Source organism: Pseudopipra pipra, chromosome 2 (genome assembly GCF_036250125.1).
Source record: "Pseudopipra pipra isolate bDixPip1 chromosome 2, bDixPip1.hap1, whole genome shotgun sequence".
In the NCBI taxonomy this organism is placed as follows: Eukaryota; Metazoa; Chordata; class Aves; order Passeriformes; family Pipridae; genus Pseudopipra; species Pseudopipra pipra.
This window is the reverse complement of record NC_087550.1, coordinates 4,703,236-4,727,763: the sequence shown is the minus strand read 5'-3', so window position 1 is coordinate 4,727,763 and position 24,528 is coordinate 4,703,236. Positions and strand designations below refer to the sequence as shown.

General features: G+C 40.4%; 1 protein-coding gene across 13 annotated transcripts in view; it reads right to left on the bottom strand.

The window, feature by feature from the left end:
- POU2F1 (POU class 2 homeobox 1) overlaps positions 1 to 24,528 on the bottom strand; it is a 134,210-nt gene that overhangs the window by 62,799 nt on the left and 46,883 nt on the right. For 10 of the 13 annotated variants that reach the window (XR_010427244.1, XR_010427245.1, XR_010427241.1 and 7 more), the window contains exons 2-4: positions 10,877 to 10,942; positions 3,942 to 4,042; positions 989 to 1,042 (exon numbers count right to left, since the gene is read on the bottom strand). Coding sequence is in view for 10 of the 13 variants with exons in the window: in XM_064643456.1 (XP_064499526.1) it covers positions 989 to 1,042; positions 3,942 to 4,042; positions 10,877 to 10,942 (221 nt within the window). In the remaining 3 variants the exon portion in view is untranslated. Of the gene's footprint in view, positions 1 to 988; positions 1,043 to 3,941; positions 4,043 to 10,876; positions 10,943 to 15,766; positions 15,980 to 24,528 lie in introns of those variants that run through there. The other 3 variants (XM_064643463.1, XM_064643467.1, XM_064643426.1) reach the window with 2 other exon arrangements.

The window sequence follows — 24,528 nt, the reverse complement described above, 5'->3', positions numbered from 1 at the left end:
ATGAAGAGGGGGAGAGAGTTTTATGATAATTAAAACTGGTTATGCAGAACATTAAAATTCTGCATAGATTTGCATATTTTCCACCACCTGTTTTGGGGACTGCAGAGCGGGCTAATTAACATAAAGGCTCTGATTAATTCTGCCAGTCATTGAGTGATAATTACAGCGCAGGACTGTAAACATTCTGCACTGGAGATACAGCCTGTTTGCCAACATCTCTCTCAGGGATGGAAGTTTACCATGGCAACCAAGGCAATTTTCTGCCTCCTTCCTCTTAGAAAGGAAGGTCACTATACCTCCTCTTCTTTCCAAATTGTTATTATGTATAAGTGGGTCCACATTCTATTGCATTTCATGTAATGCACTACCTACATTCTTTAATAACAAGCAATACTGAAACCAGTCTTCAATAAAACTGCATCCCTTGCCCCTTTAATATAGTACTGAGAGGAAGTGGAACATTAACTGATACACTGAAGTGTTCAGCATCATAAAAAAGTTTGAAAGCTTTGTTGTCTCACGTACATTATTAAACAACAATTACTCTGACTTATTTTGATATCACTTTGTGTTATTTACACAAGCAATCTAAGCCTGCCACCTTACATAGTTAATGTTGCGTTATAGTCCCATATTCAGGTACCAGAAAAATCGCAAAGTAATACTTGATATGTTTAAAATAAGTGAATAAATGAAAGAACATGAAATATGCCTGGATTTTCATAGTTTTCATGACATGACACCTGACTGAAATTCAGTATTAAGTTATGATTGCTGCACGTCTTAAACAACTCCAGTGTCTGAATGCTGACTACCCTGAACCTGATTTACAGCTGTAAAACCGTTATTCCTTCATACCTATCACTTGCAAAACCAGTCAGACTGAAAACACAGAGTAACATATTATAGGTTAAAAACTATCTCTAATGGGACCAGGATGCTCTTCGGGATGAGAGAAGGACAAGCAGCAGAAGGTAACTGTCTTTACCTGTACATTTAAGGACTGAGCAGCAGCCTGTAAACTTGTTCCAGCGAGCTGGACCTACAACAGTGCAAAAATGGAAATGAAATAATGTAGAATCCACAGAAAACTAACAATGTAAAAAGAACCATCTCCCCACCCATGTCCCAACAAGAACACTGCACGCCCCTCTAACACCTGAATCAGTGAAACAGGGGTTGGGCTCCAGGCTGAAAAAGATCTATAAGGCTCTTCCACAAGTGTTATTTGTCTACCTCTTGCAGAAGGTATTCCTGCCTAGGGATCTAGATATTATCATGAATAAATCTGAAACAGAGCATATTGGGCGGACAGGCTACCTAGTCCTATTCCTGTTCGAAAAATCCAGGCTCCAGGGGAGGCCATTAAGCTCTAGTCATCACCATCCTACCCATATTTCAGGATGGGTCTTACCCCAGCACTGCATTCACCCACTTTCCTACATGACAGAGGAGCAATCACCTGCACAGCACAGAACCCAAAGCATAAATACTCTCCCTCAAATCAACCTGTTCAAGTATTTCCAGTCCTCAGCCACTGAAAAGAAGATCTCAACACAGAGGACCAAAGACACTTTACAAAGGCTGTATTGATTCAGGTATACTTAAAACTTGAATCCAGTGTTTGTGATTAACAGGTCCAAAGAAGGTCTTTCGGGTTAGCAGTGAAGAAAAACAGATGCTTCAGAAAGTGAGATTTTTTAAAAGTGTTATCTCTAATAAGGATTTTCTCTGTACGACAAACACTGTATTTTCATTAACTCAAGACCATTTTAATCAGTCTTGCCTTGTTTCTACCAGCACTCCTAGTTATAAAGAAGGAATGCTATGTAATTAATTACCAACACTTTCAAAGGTCAGAGTTACAGCCTGTAGAGAATTCTGTCTCTGGCCATGTTTGAAAACCGCTGCTCATTTGAAAACAAGGCAACATGTGAGGATACAATAAAGCAAAGCAAAATGTAGCACTCTTGCCTCTGTAAAATGATGTCCCCACATAAAGAGTACACATTTTCAAGCATGGGAAAAACTGCAGTACACGAAATTAATAACTGAATATTTGAACAGGCGACCCTTAAAAGTCACCTTGGAAATATTTCCTGTCTCTCTAAATGAAGGTACCAGACTTACTAAGCATGTTCTACATCTAAGCAAACACTCTCAGAAAAGCCCCTCCTCATCACAAGCAAAATATAGTTTGACACAGCTGATGTAATGTCAGCTTTTAACATGGATTAACAGCAGAGAATAACCTAAACACCACCAGCCTGCCATCCAAAAAAAATATACTCAGAAATAATACATTAAAATGACAGAAAACACACATAAAACACCACAAATGTATCTCAGGTACAGTCAACATAGTCCTGAAAATCTCTCTGAATGCAATTTGGACACCCCATTCACCACACAACCAACATTTTCAAATGAGAAATTAAACTGTTCCTGAATGCTGTCTACAGCCTAACATTTTGCATTAGTCTAGAGGAAAGCACTGTATGTTAAGGTTGAATAACACCCCACTAAGAGCAGCCACACCAGCAGAGGACAGTTTGACAATAGATCCCCACACACCTGCAGGTGAATAAAAGAATACCTGAGATTTCCCTTTGAACCAGTTTCAAGAAATGAATCACACCTTATCAAACACGAAGTTATAAAGAACCTGACAACTGTTTAAATACATACATTTCCAAAGCAGGATAAAGCACTGTGCTAAACACAATTACTGTCCTGGGTCGATCTATTATAACAAAACGAAGAGTAAAACAAACACACAAAATTCTGCAGAGCAGCTCTGTGTCTCCATGTTAAACACACACTGGCAACCCATGAAAACTAGTCACCTTCCCTCCACAGAAAGGCACCCTACAACAGCCTATTGGTTCAGCAAATTCAAACAGTGGCACTCCCTAGGTCCTACATAAACCAATCTACTAGGAAAATTGCAATTATGTGACAAGACGTGTGGAATGTTCCATACAATAAAACGGCAGTTTCAGAGCTCTTAAAAGAGGGCATAAAAGCTTCAGTACTTCAATTATACCACAATAACTGTGCAACCTCAGACCTCAAACATTCAAGGTCATCCAATTAGGTACAGTATTTTAAAGTTTAAACTTGGTGCTGAGGAAGGGAAAGAAATTAGGACATTTGTTTTCATACATCAAGTGCGAACAGATAAAAAAAAAAACCTACAAAAATGCCCCTTATACTTCTCTTCACCTAGGGATGCCCCACTTTGCTTCAGCCTACATCTGAAATTCAGCTTTGATTCCCTAAACACAGCAGCAGCAGCAGAACAGAGAGATAGTATTAGAAGTCTGAATATCATCTGACAAACAGGTCAGTGAAATAACTTTAAGAAAAAAAAAAACAACTCACAAACCATATATGCTTAGTAAGTATGATCAACTTTCTTTCTAGTTAATGTGCAAGAGCAAAGCGTAGTGCTGACTACCATTCAGCACCAATTCTCACTTTTAACTAGACAGTGACAGTTTCAGAACCTTGGCAGCTGTTGGGCCGATACAATCCTTTCCCAAAAAGATTAAATTTTACCTTGCCTTTCAATTTGGTATCTCTATTAAGGTTAAAAAAACCAAACAAACCCCCAAAAAACCCCAATCAACAACAACTGAAAAAAAATCCTTCAAAAACACACACCACAAAGTTTAGGCATTCTCAAGTCCCCAAGATTTGTAGTTCTCTCAGATAGGTCCCACCCTGCCTTGACACATTCTGCAGCCCAATGCACTGCAGTGAGTGCCACGGTAAGAACTTTGTCCCCTCCGTGCTATTTAAGCACATGGTCTACCCCTGTGTTCCATTACATGACTCCCTGTCATTCACAGAAAGAGAGAACAAGGCACAAACAACCAAGGGCAGCTGCATTTGCAGCTGTCTGAGCCTCCCCTGCTTTGAAACAGATCTTCCCTTACCTGATGAAGGTGCCCAAGGAAGGCCTGGGCCTGGGCTGTAGAGATTGCTCCTCCGACAGGCACAGGCTGCTTTTGAAAGTCCAGGCCATTTGTTTGCGTGCCTGGAGGAAGAGAGAGATTAAAAACTATTAATTATTACTTTTGAGAAGCAAATGAAGAATTAACACTCCTAAGTTTCCTGCTGTTCTCTCAATACTACGTCGTAGAAAAATACTCTGAGAGTAACAAGAATTGAATTTTTTGCTGAAAGGGGGCTGAGGAAGCAGTGACCCAGCTTTGGTAATGGAGCATTTGTCAGCTGAACAAAATCAACATTGTATTTTCCTCAGCCTCTATTACCTTACCTACTCTGTGTACCCTGGAGATGCTTAAAAGATGTGTAGATGTGGCGTTTAGGGACACAGTTTAGTGGTGGACTTGGCAGTGCCAGGTTAACAGTTGAGCTTGATGATCTTAAAGTCCTTTTCCAGCCTAAATAATTCTGTGATCTGTGTTTCTATCTGCACTACCACCCCATCATTGTCTACATGGTTTGAGAACCAAATGAGTGCACGCTGCTGAGATTAAACTGTGTTTCCCTTCTCCATGCACTCTCTAATCAGCAACTGAAAACTATCTTCAAGTTCAGAACATGCCAACAGCAAGGTTCATATCAAGTCACCTTTCATTAAAGACAGGTAAAGTAATACTTGATGAAAATAGAGGTTCCAAATATACATAGCAGTTATGGGTCACAATTTTACTCTTTTGATAAAAGATACCTCCACGTTTCCATTAAAATTTGTGCAAAGCTCTCATTAGGTAAGAAAACTGCCTAGGCTTGCTTCTGTTTTCAGTCCCTTTTATATAACCAAAACTTGATGACTTCCCTACATTTTTGAAGATTTCTTCCTAAACAGTTCAAAAAACATTAAAACCCCCAAACTAGCCCAAAATAATCTGGCTCTGAGAAGGGAAAGAAAAATACCCAACATTTTTTCCACAAGACACTACCACAGAATTCTCTTCTGCCAAGAGGTACTATAAATGCAAACTTTTAAGAATCATTCTGTGGGGAGATGATAAGATCAACATTAGCAATTATCAAAAAGTGGGTTTGTGTGTTGGGTGTTACTACCCACAATGGCTAATAATGAGAAGGGAGACTCCAAGTGTATCAGGCTGCGTGGAATTTCTAGAACAGATGATGCAATCTTTAAAATTGCATGACTGAAATGAAGCAAAACCAGCTTTAGACTTGCATGTTTACTTTTCATGACAATCAGATTTTGTTCAGTGCCTGTGGACAGGTGTTCAGTCGACTCCTACTTCAAAATTCCTTCCATCATCCACATTCTTTGCCATAAAAATCTAGGTTATCTACTAAGCAAAAGAGTCACAGTTGTTAAACAACAACAGGGGGTTGCTATTCCTTAGAAACATCTGCAAAAGCAAGCAGGCATAAAATGTGATTAGTAAAATAGACTACCCAGTATTTTACATTGCTATTTTGACCTACAAACAGCTTAAGACAGATAACATTTCCAAAGACTGACTCACTGTTCAATTAAATACAGACACAACAGAGATAGTCTGGCATCCATGTAAGATATACAAAGGTGGCCCTTTGATGCATCTTTGGTGGAGGTGTTGTGGGAGGAGAGTTGGTCTACTCTCAAGTTTTCAACTCTGTGCTTTGGGTCAAGGTTTAGAAACTTAGGAGACATACGTGTTAAAAATATTCCAACTTTAAACTATGTAAAATTATTTTGAGTTTAAAATTCCAATTCAAAGTGAATGGAAGGACTATTACTGGCCTGAATTGATCCTGAATGAATGCAACTTGGTTGCCTTTCTCTAAAGAAAGGTAGATAAAAAAGGTCTGCTGGAAAGAGCTAGAAGAATCTCATCTATTTTCATTCTTTCCAGTAAACTGCAGAATTCTCTTCATGCAGAAGGCCAAAGGGAATGGAAAGATGATTGGATAAATATATAAAAATAATTCCTGACAAACAGCTACTGTAATTCAAAGGAAACAATCTACCACCTCCCCTTTTAAGCAGAAGCTTTGAATTAGTTTTCAACGTATAACCAGGGACTCCAAAGTACAAAAAGAAACCAGATAAGAAAACCTACTGTAAGGCAGATACTCCTTATTCCAACTGGAAACTTGCAGGGGTTACAAAAATTACCTGTTTCTGAGAGGACTGGCTGGAAGCCTCACCTTAATTAAATAGGTGAAGCTGTTCTAGTTAACTTTCTTCCAAAAGGAGCCTCAAATCACGACACCATATTAAAAGAACACCCCTGAGCACGTGCACAGAAAAAATGCTCCACTTAGCACTCCTGCTGACTCTTAATATGGAAACCTGAAATGAGCCTCCTACGTGACAGTTTTGAACAAGGCAAGCTCCAAGACTGAGCTTAAAATCTCCATGGGTCCCAATAAAGAATTTAGCTGGGCACTGAGAGAAAAGAACATTTTCTTTGAATTCAATCTTGAAAGACTTCGACTCCCTCTTCTGAGGCCTCCCAAAACCAAACTCAGAGCAAAAAAAAACCTCACACTACACCTGTTCACCCTCTCCTGTACTTGCCTCTTAAACTTTCTTTGGTCTTTGGAAGTACAGCATTCCCTCCCCTTTGGGTGAAGCTTTAGTTTTGGAAGGAATGCTACCCGAGTTGCTTGCATTTATTACAGGATGTCTATGGCTTCTGAAGATCAGAAAGGAAAATAAAGTGAGTCCAGCATGTAAGAGGCCTTGTTTTTAAGGTATTGATAAGGACGTGATGCCACTCCTGTGGAATCCAAGAAATCTAGAAATGTGATAAGGAGCTGGAAGAGAGAGCTGTCAGAAGCAGAAGCTCAGCACATTCTAAGGACATGGAAAGACCAAAATGCCACTTTTGTTCAAGATAAGAGTTCAATACAAAAAGCCACGATGACTAATGGACACATCAGATGCAATCACAGGCACTGGGGTTTTAACAATCCCAAGTATTCATGTATCTTCCATCTCCTACTCGAAAGGAGTGGATCTCTCCATGTCCCATCCCTACTTTCTTCTTGTTCCAACTACATTGTTGCTGCCCTGCCCCTTCTGGTAGTTCATAAGTAGTTTGTTTTGTTTTGAGTGCTCCACCCTCAGCAAGCTGTTGACACTGAGTCAAACTGTAGGATGAAATTTCACCCTTATAGTCGAGGTCCAATGCAACTTAAGCACATTTAAATTCTGGCATAAATTCAGTCATGTGCTTAACTACTTCACAGAGGTGGTTTGGATGGAGACTAACACAGTGCCTCTCCAGAGAAAGGAACAGAACACTGAGTACCAGGACACCCTGAACATGGATTAGTTTATGCCATCTTGGAGGGTAAAGGCATGAGAAAGTGGAGCAGGTAAGGTAACATTGCACCTGCAGTCAGGGGAACAACTTGACTCTCAGAATTCAAGAACATAATCATCAGACTTCAGCCTGAGTTTGCAAATTGCATAAGAAAGGAAGAGGAGTGAGGAACTCCAGGTCTGGGGAAATGTGGAGTAAGGTCCAAGAAAGAACTCAGAAAGGGGAAGGAAGGAAGAAGAAGGAAGATTTGAAAGCTGACTGGTGTGGGGACGTGCATCGTGCTCGGGGGGACATGTCCCAGCACCACCAGTACATCTCCCCCAGCTGGATCTCCAACTCTCTGCATGTGTCAAGAGAGAGAGAGATACCCCCAATGCTCAGGAATTGTTGATTCCTTGTCCACATTTACTAATAAGAAGTTTAGCATTAATATTTGCCCAGAATTTTAGCAATTGAAGAATATTTTACGATCCCTCTCCTATAGACTTCCTTCTTATGGAAACCGGAAAAATCAGTCTCTGGAAATGAAGTAATGCAAAGAAGAGCCTTTAAAATCCTTCCAAATACTACACTTACAAAAACTATTATTTTGCTGCTATGTCAACACATGTCATAATACTACAGTTTCCATAGTCATTATAACCTTGGCTTTCATAGTGCTGCATTCACACAGTTTTTAAAAGAGAAGGTGCATTAAACAAACAGAAAGGTTGAGATGTTTTGGAAAATTTTATGCTGCAGCCTATAAAAAAGGACATCCAAAGACTATCCATTTACTGTAAGACATTCTTCTTACTTCTCTTTTTTTCCAGTAGCTACTACATAGACTGTCCACCCACAACTGCAAGACTGGAAAAGATTTCTGTAACACTACAATACTGATGACCAATGGATTAATTCACGTTCTTGAGGAAACAGCCATCCAGCAACTCTTGTACTCATTTTTTTGTTGTTGTTCTTAAGTGATCTGAAATATGGGTTGCTTTTTCAGATGTTTAAAAGGGAAGTCCAGCTAGCACAAAGATTTTAAAGTTATAATCTATTTCAGGCACTCTATTGTGTCCAACATATTTAGGGGACTTTACTACGGTCCCTAAATAGTCAGAACTCAAAACACAAAATCCTAGTTTAACTCCATGAAACTTAGTTGTTAGGTCAGAAAAATACTGATGTTGTCATCTTTACCAGTGGCAACTGTTGTTTTTTCCTGAGAACACTAGCTCTGCCAAATGGAAATTCATGCCCTAGAGTAATCTCTCTTAAAATTTTCAAGTTGCGTCATCTCACTACAGTTTAAAACAGGAATGACCCAAACAAACATCCACTGAGGTTTAAAAGATAGACTAGTAGTGTTTGCACAACAGACTCAAGTGATTTACAAATGTCGCTGGAAAACAGGCAGTTGCAGGAAGTTATAAAAATAAGAACTCTGAGTGTTTATAAAAATCATCTTCACACATTGTCTGGGGAGCACGTCTGGGGAGCACAGGCACTGAAGAAAAATCGATGGCACTCCCAGTTCCTCGGCATCTGAGCTGAAAGCTGACTTTTTTTTCCCACTAAGGATGCACTGAGTCCAGAACCATAATCTAAGCACCCTGATCAGAAGCCTAAAATTACATTCTGTGAGTATTCCTTTCAGGGTTTAACATCTGCCATTGACTAATAAAACTGATGCTCGAGCTCCCAAAGAACGTCACAAATGCCATCAATCACTATCTCCAGTGGTTTATGAACTCTGTATTTAAAAACAAAACAATGACCAGAGAACAAAGGGTGCTCAAAAATTCTAGGTTATTTTAGTTCACATAATTTAAACAATCAGGGTACAAAACTGAAAGGAAAGACTGGTAACATTTAAACTACAGAAGCAATGTTCCAAAGTTCCAAACACCAATATGAGTCAAACTTTTGTAATAACTAACCTTAGTATTAGAGTATAAAAAAATATAGACATTGTATCCCCTTTTAACATGAAAGGACCTACATGCAGCTTTACAATCCATCCATTCTATGTCATGACCCCCACCTTCACAATGATGAAATATTTGCCTTGGAGAGCCGAGTCAGGGTTCTGCAGAAGCAGGTGCAGTGCTTTCACGATAATGGATTTATTTTTAAGGACTACCTTTGAATAAAGCAAATCCTCCTCCTAACAGCTCAGTTTAGGTCAAACTGCTGGTTAAGGCTGCACTGAGGGAAGGGTGTTGGGAATGCACTCTGGAGAAAATATATGCTGGGAACTGTGGTCATACAGAGGGGGAAATCTGAATTTTCTCAGGAGTTTACACACAACCTCCAGCTACAAGGAGTCTACAGGGATATTTAAAAATCATTGTTCTCTTGATGCTGTTTATGATCATGAAATATTTACAGTCCATATGTTTTGGAAATACAGTTTTATATCACTCTAAACCAGTATTAAATACATAACAAAACACTTTTGCGCACAGAAAGAATTGATACCTCTCCTACTAAAAATACAATGGCAATTATAAAACCTGAGAAGCCAGTGACAAAACACACATTAATAAGCAGGCAGAATTCCTCTGGACTGACCCCGTGCACTGGCAGAAAACATCCAGCCTCTCAGACCAGTACTGGGAACACTCAGTCACTCTCAGCTGCACTAAAGCCTTGCACAAAGAATTAGGAGACAGTGGTATAGAATGAAACATAGTGTTAATTTCCTCACAACTCCAGAGTTTAAAATAAAACTCTTATTACTGAACCACGAGAAGGAAAAATAATATTCCCTCATACAAGGTAACCAGACTTCTCTCAAAGCAACAAGTTCCCTGTCATTAAAATTTTCTCTTCCCAAACGCTGTTCTGAGCTCAGAAAAGATTCTGAGTCAGGTTAAACTATTTACTTTCCATTCAGAAGTGTCATTCCTCTTGTTTCCAAAGTGAACATTAAATTACTTCCAGAAAGGAATTAAAGCATAAGATAGAATGCTTAAGCTACAGAGGCTTAACAACCTTCTCCAATGGCTTAGAACTTGGTCACATCTTAAGGATGCACCAAAAGGCACATTGGTCCTGGCACAAAGGCTAAATTTGACCAAATTTCAAGGTTCTGTTCTAACACACAAGGAACATACAGAAAGGTTGGGCAACTTTCTTTTTTAATGTTGAGAAATTAGGCTTTCTCCCTTTCACTTGTTCTTGAGAACTGTTGTGACAGCTTGAATGAAATCTAAAATGGAAACAAGATCAGGCAGTGGCCCACACCTGCCAGAGAAAACTTCAACCCAAAAATAAATGACGAAATTACAAGTGCTGAAGGTCTGTTCTGCCAGGAAAAAACGAGACTACTTATGGAGAGCTAGTGCCACCAGGCCTTCTGTAGTATCACAAACATTACAGATAGAAAAAGGGGGAAGAGGACTCTAAGATTGTGTGGGTAGTGCTCCAATACAGTATGGTTAATGACAAAAGTGTTCCCAAGTCTCTAAAAACAGTGGGTGTGGAGTTTGGAGGTTTTTTTTGTTTTTTTTTTTTGGTTTGGTATTTTTTTATCCCAGTAAGCTGGTAAAGAAATTTGGCTTTTCATATTCATTCAATTCCACCAGAAAATATCTGTGCATCAATTCATCGTTTCTTACCTGTGTTCCCGTCCCCACTCTCCATTGATGGTTTACTGGTTTCTGACGGATTGTTCATTCTTGAGTCTGCATTAAAACAGAAATAAAGATAAACCAATACAGCAAAAAAAAAAACCCCAAATCTATTAATACCTTTTTGCCTAGGGGAAGTACAGAACATCAGAAATTTGCCATGTACTTTACCCTAATTCAGATTATAACACAAAAAGAGCAACCAGAAGCAGAACACAACACTGAATCTTCCAGATAAATATTGTTTCAAAATTTTCTATGTCATTATTCCCATATGTGAAAAGGTGGTATTAAGGGAAGAAAAGACAGCATGCTGGAGGGCAATGATAGGTAGGAACTTAATTTTCAATACAATGAAAGTCACAGAAGAAAAAAAAGAAGGGGAAGGAGGAAGGAATAATGACTACACCAAGATTCAAAAATGTGAAGTCTGACCACCATGGCCTACATTATTCTTGTGTTTGTTCTCCCCTCCCCACCCCACCCTGATAAGAGAAAGGAAATTCAGTCACTACAATTAAATGGATGCCATTTTTCTAATACTGCATTTCTGTTTTACTGGAATGTCACTGACACTAAGTTATTTTATATTTCCTATATATTCATGCAAAACCATATAGGTATAAACCAACCCATTTTCTATCTCCCTCTGGATGAGTCTATTGCAAAGTCTGTTCTTGGTTTCAAAGCCTGTCAGCTGAATGTAGTGCAATGCAGAGGGCCTCTCCAGACAGCAGACAGAGAATATAGTTCCCTCATAAAGGAATCTATACAGATGTCCTGTATACAGCATCAGCTTTCCAGCTTATTACCTCCTCATTCCTTGCTACTGACCCCACTGAGCCACATTATCACAAACCAAAATTACAAACAGAACCTCAAGACAGACCAGATCATAAAATAAAGTGTAAGCAAATCCTTAAGCCCATTCTTCCATTCCCATAACGAGCTAAAATCAAGTTCAATGAGCTTAAAATGAATCCTTTATTCCAGGATATTCTCTTGCAAGGTGTTTAAAAGGTTACCTCTGCCATGTACTTTCATCAAAGCAGTGGTTTCCAAAACACCAGTGGACTGAAGAAGAATACAGTAACAGCACTAACTGCTGCATCTTTCCCCTCACCCCAAACAGTTCCAAGAATGCCCAGGCCCTTCACTGTTTGGCAGTCTGTGAAAGTTGGGAATGAGAAGATGCTCTATGGCCATGTACCATCACCTGCTACTTCCCAGAGACACCAGTGCCCAGGAAGGACGTGGACCTATTGGAGCAAGTCCAGGGGAGGCCACCAAGCTGGGTAAAGGGATGGAGCACCTCTGCTACGGGGACAGACAGAGATGGGGTTGTTCTGCCTGGAGAAGAGAAGGCTCAGGAAGACCTCACAGCAGCCCCCCAGTAACTAAAGGGAAGCCTACAAGAGAGCTGGAGAGGGACTTCTACAAGAGCATGTAGTGACAGGACAAGGGAGAATGGCTTTAAACCGAAAGAGGGCAGGTTTGGACTGGCTATTAGGATGAGAGGGTGGTTAGGCACAGGAACAGCCTGCCCAGAGACAGCGTGGATGCCACAGTCCTGGAAGAGTTTGAGGCCAGGTTGGATGGGGGTTTGAGCAACCTGGTCTAGTGGAATGTATCCCTGCCTTTGGCATGGGTTTAAGGGCTGGAACTAGATGATCTTTTTCCAACCTAAACTATTCTGTGATTCCGTGATCAATGTTTTTAAAACTAATATAATTTTCCACATAAACAACCGTGGCAGTTGAACCCAGTAGAGCCTTGAAAACCCAGAGGCCTGTAACAAGCAGGAAACTTCCCCTCACAAGCTAACACATCCTCTCCAGAGCCTCAACTCTTCTCAGAAAGTTCCTATGCCTATCCTTACATCTTTCAAATGTTCAGCCACGTGTAAAAGAGATCTGAACTCTCAGTGTTACTCTTAGTATAAAGGCAGATGTGTTAAACTGCTTTTTGAGAGAGAGAGTGAGGAGAAACTTTGCAGTTAAGCACTGCTGGCCCACACTTCAGCAAGAAGCTCCAAGTTTTGCCCCGTTTTTCACAACCTCTGCTTAGCACATTCAAGCTGTGACTTCAGTCTGGAAAGACAGAACTGTGCTAAGGTTGCTGGTGCAGAACCTTTTGCTTCCAGGCTCCTTATTTTGTCATTTTCTATATTTGGATAGCATGATCCACACTCCAGAAGCAGAACATGGGTTCTACTGACTGTACAGAAATGTTTGCTGTTGACACAGCCCTCTCTGCAGATAGATCTGTGTGCAAAATAAATACAAAGTACATTTCTATCTAGACGTTGCATATACCTTAAATTGAGTTTAGTCTTGTGGCAACAGCACATTTATTTGGAATGATTACAGGCAACATGCATTTGATAAACAGCATTAGTTCATTCTTTTACACAGAGAGGGCTACTGAAAGTAGTTTATGTTTAGAGAGCACTGAAGGAGAGTCTCTGCTTTTGATGCAAACATCAAGAGTCCCCATCCAACAGGAAGATGAGTAAAAGCACTTTCAAGTGAAATACATTTGGTTGTGGAAACTGGGCTAACTTATGGTGCTACTGGATGTAGGATGTATATTTTTAAGCCCAGAGTAGAGGGGTGGCCTGAACTCACTGTACAACTGACCACAAAATGGAAGAGCACAGGCTGAGCAGGGTGTCTCTCAACAGCATGGGATCCATTCCTTGAATGGACTTGGATCACTTCAGAAAACTCATGCAAGAAAAACAACACAGGGCCTCCTGTTGCTGGTTTGTTGGAGAAACTGAAGTATTGGAGCTGCAGTGCAGGATACTAATGGTAGAAACCCAGAGGAGGGGACACAGGTGTCCTGTGCACAGAACTCGAAGCAAGGTAGTGACTGTTCTGTCTGTACGAGGAGGCTCCTACAAGGAGCCTTCCTGCATGATGAGCAAGTTTGCTCAGTTACACGAAGTTATCACTGTAGAGACCTCCTTCCATAAAGCAAGCCAAGATGTTTTTCTGTCACTGTGCTGCAAGATAAACCCTTTTAGAAAAGGTTTCCAGTGTTTTCTAGTACTAGGCATATACAACTACTTATCTACTAAAAGCTTGTCTAGATGAGGAATATTTTATTGTAAAGATCCGTCCTTAACAAAGACCTCAAATGTTCCTATTGCAAAAAAGCAGCAAGTTGGAAGAAGAAACATCCTTCTGGTAGTGCTCAGGTTCAAACGAAGGATAGCATCCATTATTTCACCAGCTGACTACTTCTTGTTCAATCTGTGGGTCTTCTGCATGTAAAGCATCAAGAACAATGGCGCTATTTCCATTGCAAATGGTAGGACATACATCTGAAGCACAAAACTGCTACCAGCAAAACAGACTCATATCCGCGGGATACTGAACCTACGGACTCATTATATGTCAAATAAAAAGGCTATTTGGTTTATGCATGCTCATACAATTTCTGCTTTAAAGGTAAAAGAATAAACAAATGAAGTGGGCTAAAAAAACCCCCCAAACCTTAATGCCTTCACCTTTTCTTCTTCCTTTAGATCTTGCTCGGGTTTTAAATAAAGGCCCTGGGCTACAACTTCTGCCAACATTATCTAAGAAACAAACTTCACAGAAGGCAGGATCGAAAGCAGCAGGTGCATGATTGAAATCAAACTCTCAGGAGCGAATACATTCCATACAGCTACTCTGCTGGCAGGGCTGAGGTGTCGCCAGGCAGTGCCGTGCCAGGCTCTCACACACCCTCAGGAACGTTCCCAAAGGCATTCAGGAGAAAGAAGCAGCGGACACTGGACCAACCTGGAGTATCAGAGACTGTACCCAGCTGGTAAAACACCGAAAATCTTAACATGGTTATATTGCCATTAACTGTTTCCTTTCACCCATCAAAGTGAAACTGCCTAATGCTCCATCAGCACCAGGAATAAACGATTCACTGACGTGCACGGAAAACCCAAAGTTTAATGTGAGTGAAAACATGCCAAGAATTGCTTAGAAATTAATTTTTAAAAAACCACATCATATTCAGAAACAAACATATTCATGTGTCTGCTTTAAAATTTACCATCCAAAAATATATTCTTTTTCTTTGATATATAAGTTCTCACCTGAACTTATATGATGGAACTAAAAGAATAATAAATATATATATACATACACACACACATACATTGAGCTTTGTGGAAAAAGCCTTGAAAATAAATAAAACCTATTGTAAAATTGGGATGATCCATTACTATAAATAACTTTAGAAGACATGGAGAAGAAATTATGGCATGTCTGTTCTGCAGCCCTGGTGGAATCTCGGCGCAGGAAATATATTATCCCAGTAACCTTAAGCACAGCTTGCCACGGTATCAATGGCAACCACTGTGCACTCCACCTTATTTTCTATTACGCACGAAGAACCTTGCTATATTAAAAATACACAGACATAACATGCATTCTGTTGTGGAATGGCTCAATACAGTTACTAAATTCTTTGAGACTGAGGCTCCCTCTCATTCATTTTAATGCTTTAAAATTCATAACACAGGGACATGCAAGTCAAGTCCAGCGTTTGTTAGAAGCCAAATGCTTCTCAGACTGAAATCCTAAAAGCAAAAGGTCTGTATTAATATCATCCAAGTCTGTGCAGTGGAAACGAATTCTCCTGGAGCAAGGGAAAGGAGGGAGGGAAAAAAAAAAAAACACACAACAAAAAACAAGCCATGTATTTCCCTGGTACAGATCTAGCTAACTACCAGGCAGCTACTTGCTGCCGATTCACTGGTGAGCTCCAGCCTCCCAAATACCCTCTCCAGCCTCTGCATATGTGATTAAGCCTCTATGCATAGTCAATCTCACAGCCTCGGTGTCCGTAAGAAAGAGCTGAGCTGGTACCCACCTAGAACGTAGTCGCTGCAGTCCAGCATTGCTGTGGTCTCCTCTACGGGTTCAGATAGTCCAAGGAACGGGAGAATGGCAATTTCTATCAAATCTACACTACTGCTCTGACCGAGCACGAAAGGGAGTGGGGAGGTGGGGGGAGAAATACAACTTCAGTTACACCATAGCAATCTTCAACTGAACGGGGAAACTTCAGTTGCTGTGTGGAGTTTTAGTCTCTCCTACTAGCTGTGTCTGACATTGTCAAGGCGACTGAAGCGTGAAAAGTTCCCCTTTTTGTAATAAAATAGAAACAAAGATTGCAGCTGGCAGTTTCCATAATGAAGTTTAATCAGTATGCGCCTGATTAGGGCCTTATGCAAATCTCCTCTCGTTAGCACAGCAGCCAGCACTTTGAAGTCCATGAACAATTCATTTGCAGAGTACACTGAAAGCGCTCCCTGCATAATTTAAATCACGGTATAAATATTTATCAGCTCATTTGCATATTAATTGGCAGTGCATGAAGGGAAAAATTATCTCCCGAGTGCCAGCATAATAATTAGGGAACAAAATGAATTTTCTTCCAATAGCTTGGCTTCTCAGCCCTAACTCAAGCACAGTACCACAGGGGAGCAGGGAGGGGAAGAGACAGAGTTCTGTTCAAATGCCACTGAAATGACACGTACAAATTAGAAACAACTCTACAGACTTAAGCACCTTTAATCTTATTCCTGCTGGCAACAATAACTTCGGTAATAAAGGGGATTTGGAAAAAGCTTTCTACACAATCCGAATAATCCCACGAAAACAATTAGCAAGGTAGAAGCTGAACACAAAGCTGTCAAACTGGTGCTTGCACATCTGCGTGGAGTTTTCCACACCCGAACACGCACCGTCACAGGAAGGTCCTGGGCAGGGAAGGGAGTACCACCAGGGCAAGGAAGCGGCACGATTCCCTTTAAACAGCTAAAGAGCTTGGTGATTCATTATCGGGTAATCCCTTTGCCACGGCCAACTTAACAGCAGTGGATATGTCAAGTATTGTGTAACATTTGACACCCATTAATCTATCCCGAGTGAAATCAAAATAGATTTAGTCTTTTGCTTTCCGATGACTTCCAAGGGGAAAAAAAAAGAAAAAAAAAACAAAAATCTATTACTAATCCCTTCAAACACATCCACAATATGGCTAAATACAGCTTGCTGCGGAGCTATGGTCTGTGAAAGGGGCACGTCACACCCGCGTTGCATCTTTGAACCACCCAATGATAACCAGAACGTGCTCGCTGCTGTGACCACAAAGTACGTTGAGGCATCGGAGAACTGGGAAGAGACTTTGGTTCATGGAGAAATCAATCTTCTTTTCCAAAGGCGGTCCACAGAACTAAGTGTACCAACTATAAGGCTTTATTAAACCATTTCAAATAGTTTGTTTACCCGTCATATACTGGTGTCCTAAACAGCACGAACATTTATATAAAAATTCAAGCATGATGTGGGACATCACAACACTTGATATTCCATACGCTGATCAGGAAAATGTAATGTGATGACACAGATGATTACAGGGTTGAGCCACCCACTTCCAGATGTTAATGTGAATTTAAAGAGGAAGTTGTTGTTTGTTTTGTTTTTGTTTTTTTCTTTAAAAGAAACCCTAGCTGTACTTTTCTCCTCCTCATTTCTGAAGTGAATTCAAGCACCGCCTCTCCAAACAAGAGGGAGCGAGAGAAAAGGGACTTCTCAATCATCCAGTACTGACTGGAATTTATTTCCACGCTTGACCTCTTCTTCTGTTCAGGTTCATATCTCTACTTAACACAAGATGTTCCCAGCTATATATTTAACATGAGTGATCTACACTTGAAAAAGATTGCAAGAAGAGAAGGAGAAGGTGCTCCCTACTGCAGGGAAACAACTGCGTGCACTGAATAGGTTTTCCTAACACCTTGTTTCCAACTTGGTTTTCTACTCATTCACGTGTCCCATTGAGACCTCTGAGGCACGTCTTCATGGTTCACAGACCTTCAGTAAACTTCACTCCTGCACACATGCTTTTGGAGTGCACTGGGAGATAATCCGTTTGCTTCACTGGAAGAGCCTGGACACAAACAGTGGAACAACCCACGCCCTTCACAAAGCGAGTGCTGGTTTAGGCAGTGGCTGAGTTGAGGCAGCAGCAGCAGAGTGGGAGGACAGCACCGTCCTCTTTGGGGTCCTCTTCAAATGAGAGTGTTGAGCTGGTGGAGCGCAGGTGCACGTCAAGAGTGCAAGGCCACAGGAAGGGACCGTTGAGTTCGGGCACGTGGGTAGTGATGGGTGACTTTACCGAACAACAGAGCCAGCAAACAGCAACGAAAGGCCAGGTAAGGACACACCTGAAGCAGCCCTAGGAAGTGTGCTGGTGCTGCCAGCATATCAACACTGCAGGGACAGCTAAGAAAGACAAGGCAGAAAGCTCCTTCCCCTTCCCAACTGTGTCAGTGAATCCGCCTCACAAACACCGACCCCCACACAAATTTCAGCTGTAACATCCACTAACCTGCTAATCGAAATAAAAATGTGTACATTGCCCTGTCAAACTAACAGTTGGCCAAAAAAACCCCAGACAAATTAATTAAAAAAACCACCCCAAGCCAACCAACCATAAACAAACACCACAAAACCGCCCCAAACCACACTGCTCTTCCAGTGACCACTTCATTCTTTGACAATTTTATTATCTCCCCCTTTATGTAAATTCATCAAATCATAAAATGGTTTGGATTGGAAGGTGCTTTAAAGATCATCTACTTCCAACCCCTCTGCCCTGGGGCAGGGACACCTTTCACTAGACCAGGTTGCTCAAAGTCCCATCCAACCTGGCCTTGAACACTTCCAGGGATGGGAAGTGTTCTTTTTCTTTTTTTCTTTTTAAATTTATGTCTACTGCCCCAGCTGCTCCCCCCACAGTGCACATGGTAGAAGGCATCCAAGTTCTTCATTTTTGGCAAAAAAAGACCCTACTGTTTCATTTATGCCACACTACTGCAGCTATTTATCTGAGAGTCTTCTGAAGGAGGCCTGTAGACATAAGAAGGAAAATGTTTGGGGAGGAATGGTGCATTCCACCCTGTTCCAACACCAGTGGTGGAATACGTTCATTTAAAGTTCTGTTTAGGCTCTGCCACACCACTGCTCATTTTTTTCTTTCTGGCTTCTTATGTTAAAGGTTACTTAACACCCTCAACCAAAGTCATACTTCTGGTATTCACATTTCAGAAAAATAGCACTCTTTGCACACAAAGTTTCATTTTCCCTCCAAAGGCACCTCTAAGAGGAGAAAGTGGTGCCCCTTGTGATCATCGGTGTCCCTTGTGATCATCAGTGTAAAAACCACTCCACATCCCGTCAAACTGCAGATATCTCAAAAACTGCCTCTCTCCTCTTCACCCAGTTCTACAGGTCTTACATTGATGATTTTTTTTCTCTCATAATTCTATTCATACTCACCCTTAAAACCAGAGGAACTAAGCCACCAACTCAGGTCTGAGAAAGGCAGATGTCCTTCAGCCAAACACTTCAGAGTCTGCAGGTAACACTTCGGGAGACTCTTTCAACCCCATTCTCTTCTTTTTGTTACTCTTTATGTATCTTCCATCCTTCCTTTTCAAATGAATGCTTTCCTTTTCCTGCTTGTCCCACCAATATGTCACTTTATTTAGTCAGTTATAGTGACCATACCTGATCCCTTAATAACTTTGTTTTTGGAAAAGGAAACTCATTTTTCACTGCAGGCTATGCAACTCTCAGTCAGACCTCCTTTTACATCTTCTCTTTTATTTCATTTATTATGCCCAATTGACTGACTGTAAACTCCACAAAATTATTCCCCCATGTTATCTATTGTAAATAAGTGTGATATATAGTAAAAGTTGTTACAAACTAGGGTGAAAGGACATTTAAACCCTTATCTTCAGATGGTCAGTCTCTCTTTTTCTTTTTTTTTCTTAAAAAAAACCACAAAAACCCCCAAACAATACAAATAAAGCTGAATTAAAGGGATGAAGGGCAAAGATATTATCAACATTATTCAACACATTTATGGGGGAAAGGAATCTTCATTTTTATATGGATGTGTTTGCATATATTAGTAAAATGCCATTTACTACATGCCTTCCTGTGACAGCAGAAGAAATTTCAGCCCCTAGCCAGCTCAGTGACAAGCATGACCTTTGCAAACTTCAGGGGCACACTTTGGGATGCAACACGGAGAGATTACCCAACAAGCCATTAATTCATTATTTCCCTTCTGAACAATGTGCTTGGAACAGAGTGCAAAGGAATACATACAAATGGAATACAAAATTACAGGGAAAGGAAATAAGGTATCAGCTGTGATGTTTGCGTGTTGCCCTCATTGGAGCATCACTGCCTAGGAGGTTTTACCCTGAAGAGCTACTGAAGGAGGGTGGTCACCAAAGCTTTGAGACCAGAGCACGACATATGATGCCAACCAACACTGCAGAGGCCAGAGTGAGCTGCTCTCCCCGTGCCACACCACTGGCACAGTCTGCCCTGGAGGGGCACCACACACGGCTACATTTTAACTCAAAACATTTCCCAAGCTCCATCCCACAAGCCAAATGAAACCTTACAGAAATTTCAACAAACAGAACTCCGATGTGTTACTAAAATAAAAAAAAAAAATTACAAAAATCATGTACATGTCAACAAAATTAACTGTTACTAAAGCTGGCACAATCCTCTTAAGAGTAATTACAGACAGACAGCGGCCTGTTCATAGCTGGGGCTCCAAACTAAGCTCTGATTTTAGCCACCACCTTTGACTTTGGCCAACAGAACTGATTTTATCCGAGAATTGGTAAAGACAAAGAGAAAAGTCAAATAAAATTGGCCTGGTTTAGAATTACTGGTCATTAGGCAATTGCTATGAATTGGAATTTCAACCTACATCTAATTTTACTTCTCACAAACTCAAAACATAACTATCCTTTAAAACTTCCCACTGCACAAAATACCTTTAAAAATTCTTTAGTGTACCTTTTTTTGAAGGAAATTAAGTACCTGGAGAGCTAAGCAGGAATGCTAATTTATGGTATCAGTGCAGGACAGCAGATATTCATAAGCACCTGACACATTAATATAAAGGGGTTTGTTTGTGGGTTTGGCTTTTTAGGTCTCAACTTATTTTTGTCCACACATGGTAGAAACTACCATGAATTAAGTCTTTTTTTCTTGTAGTAAGAAAACCATGGCCACAACAAACTCACAGCAGAGTACCACCATGTGAGGAGGGAAGAAAAAAGGGAGGCAGATACAACAAGAGAAAATAAACACCCTTATTCAAAAACTACAGAATTATAACTTTCACGAGGAAGCTGAGCTTTATTTGAAACTCAAGGCTAATTCTGTCATTCTGGAGCATCCTCTGAACAGTTGTGCCCTTCCCTTACTGCCCACAAGCCACAGCACATAAGAAAAGATCCATATTATATTCACATAAAAGTTTTTCTTTCATTCTGTTGAATGTTTTCTCCACAGCAAAGGAGATAAGTTCAGTGCAGTCAACCCTTGTTGTCTAAGTAAATGTTATTGTCATAACATTTACTTAGAAATTATGGGATATTTTGAAGATAGCAAACATTAGGTCTTTATATCTCCTGATTTAAGCACTCATTTCACTCATATCATGTTTTCAAGGTTTCCATGACTATTTCATAACGGTTCAAGACCTTTTCTGTTTGTTGGTTTGTTTGTTTGTTTTTTATTATTATTTATTTGCATGCACCAAACAACTACATCATAAGCACTGACTCCAGGAACTTAATTCAAAAAACGACCCAAAGTGTCACACATTTGAAAACAAATGTGTATTATTTAACTAGCATGTTCCACCTGCCACAGAGCTGCTGCACACGAGCACATTTTATTGTCTGCAGGGCACTCACCTCCTTTCAATTTAACTAGAAGTTAGCATAGAAAATGAGCAAATCATGCTCTGATTCCACCACACTTGAGGCATGGTTCTATACCACTACATATATATCATTCTAGTAAACTTGCATAGGAAAAGTAGCATCCAAACTCAAGCAGGATTTCTTTTAAAAAACCAAAATTTTTTACTATGTAAATATTGTATAGGAAACACCCGTTCTGAGTTTTTGCCCACATATGTGGGCATGTGTCTCATTTTCTTTTAAAATTACTGGTTTGTCAAATCTAAAATACTTCACACTGACAAGTATTGAACACTTTGGGCAGATGTACGTTGCCTTATTAGCAAACATAGCTTATATTTGATTACTTTTACAGGATTTGCATGCCTCACTTTGCTTTTCAAAAAAGTACTGGAGGACACAAAATAAAGTCTGAAATGAAGCCTGATAGTGAAGTTACACGAACAAAACACAAGGGAGGGCTGAAGAACAAGATCAGTAGAACTTCAACATTTATCAGAATAAGAAAAAAAGGGGCAATTCAAGGACACAGGTCTGTTATAGCAATACTGGGGGTGGGGGGGAAGACCACATCGTCCCCCCTCCAAAACCAACCAACCAAATAACAACAAAAAAAGCACCTTGAAAAACTTGCAAGCTTTTATGGGATGCTGCAGCTTGGGGCAGCTGGAGAACCTGGAGCACCACCAGGCACGAGCACCACCAGGCACCAGCCCCCATGAGGAGTGGGGTGATCCCAAACTTCCCTTGGCAGGGAATGACAGCCAATCCTCATGGATCCCCTGAACCTAAGGTGGGGTCACTGTCTTCCACAAAATGCAGTGGCTACTGAAATTGTGCACACATTTGAATGGAGAAGGTAAATGCAGTTTAAACTGCCAGAACACCATGCAAAGAAGGGGGCATCAATATTGCTAGTTTCAAAGTGTTACTGCAATACACACTAAAAATATTTCAGTAAAAAAAATATTAACTAATATGCAAATCACAACATAATTGATCCGACAACATATGAAGGGTACTTATGCCAAGCTCAAATACTGAAAACAATATTTGTTTAAGCAGTTGTATGACATATTACATTTTGGAATACACATACAGTGATGCTTCCAAAAGGATTGATTTTGCCTCCCCATGTCCATCATAGCAGGGGCAGGCCCTCAAAGCTTAAAAACATTATTTTTAAATTCACTTGCAAACCAAAACATAATGCCTTATGCAAACACGCTGTTCCTCTGTTCTCCACTTTGCCAAAGTAGCAATTACTAGTCCAGCTTGATGAATAGGATCTCTACAAAGAACAGACTAATTCAGTATATGACTTAACCATACAGCACTGCTCCATTCAAAACCCAGAGTCTCCACACTACTTGTCATTAACTACACGACAGGTCACTCTCAAAATACATAAATCAAAGTCACAGGTTTAAGTTCACTACGATTCCTGCTGAAGCCAACTGGATTCATCAAGATCAACAGCACAAATACTATTTAGCTCTAGTTAGAATTAGAGTGCCTGACAAACAAAATTAACAGAAAGAAGCACATGCAAAATCTCTACAGTTCATCGTAGGAGTCGCAGTTGCAGGGCTGCTATCACCATGCTCTGCAGAAACTGCTTTTGCTCCCTCATCCTTAATAACTATCTCAAATCTGAAGGAGGATATTGCTTTAATGCCCTCAGCACACTGATACAGACACTATTAACACCTGTAGGAACCACCAGACATGTCATGAGAATGCTTCTTTCTGAAGCTTAAATTATTTGATCTCAAAAGAGGAAAAGGCCAAATTCCAGACAAGCTGCTTTGTATGTTACAAATCGAACAAAAAATTGCCAGATGCAAGATCTGAAGAGAGAAACAGAGTTATTCACACTGCAGACACTGATTCCATCCATCAGCACACCTATCCAAGTATCTGTCATTTTGGATGGTCAGAGCTAACATAAGACTGTATTTGCTATCAGACAGAGGAAAACAAAAACAAACAAACACCACCACCACCCCCAAAAGCTAAGTGCTTGGGCATCTGGGTCTTTAATTTACAATAATTTAGGAACAGTAGAAAGTGAAAACCACGGCATAGCTACACATCTAAAGTACTACCTACATGAGCTTTTCCAGGAAATGTTCACAAGCCCTCTTTTGCCCGTTTTAGTAGCTATGCTGTGCTAAAGCAGAAAAGGCATTGATTAGCTTTTCCAGGAAATAACCACAAGAACAGGTTTACTAGAAGCAATGCTGAAGTGCAGGCAGTATGCCTGACACCTGTGGCTGTGTTTGCAGAGGATTTGCTGGGAAGACATGCACATTTTATTTGCAGGCCCATGGATGCACCACTGAAGACCGGAATGTCTTGTTTATGTCTCCAACAAATCAGAGAAGAGGTAAACTTTTCCACACTGCCTCACTTTCTGTAACTTATTTTGATTGGAAGTGTTAGGTTGACAGATACAGAATCCTCTCATAAGAAATTCATGATCTACTCAAAAATTACAGAGTAAAAGAAGCCAGCTGAAAAAATCAGGTCGAAAGGCCTAAAGTTTTTTAAAAGCAACGCCCAGAATACTTTAATTCTTAACAGCCCTTTCTTCAACAAAACAACAAGTTTTATATGCATATCTCACCGTTTTCACAGGGAAACCAAAAATTAAAAGCAGGACACTTCATTTAGGGTCCTGAATAAATGCCTGTCAGTACCATGGCCATGGGCCATGAACGCTGAGTCAGCAAAAATCCAGGGCTGCTGCCCCTTACACAACTGCACGACAGAATTAAAACTACTCCAACTGTGCTAAAACTACTCCAAGTGCAAG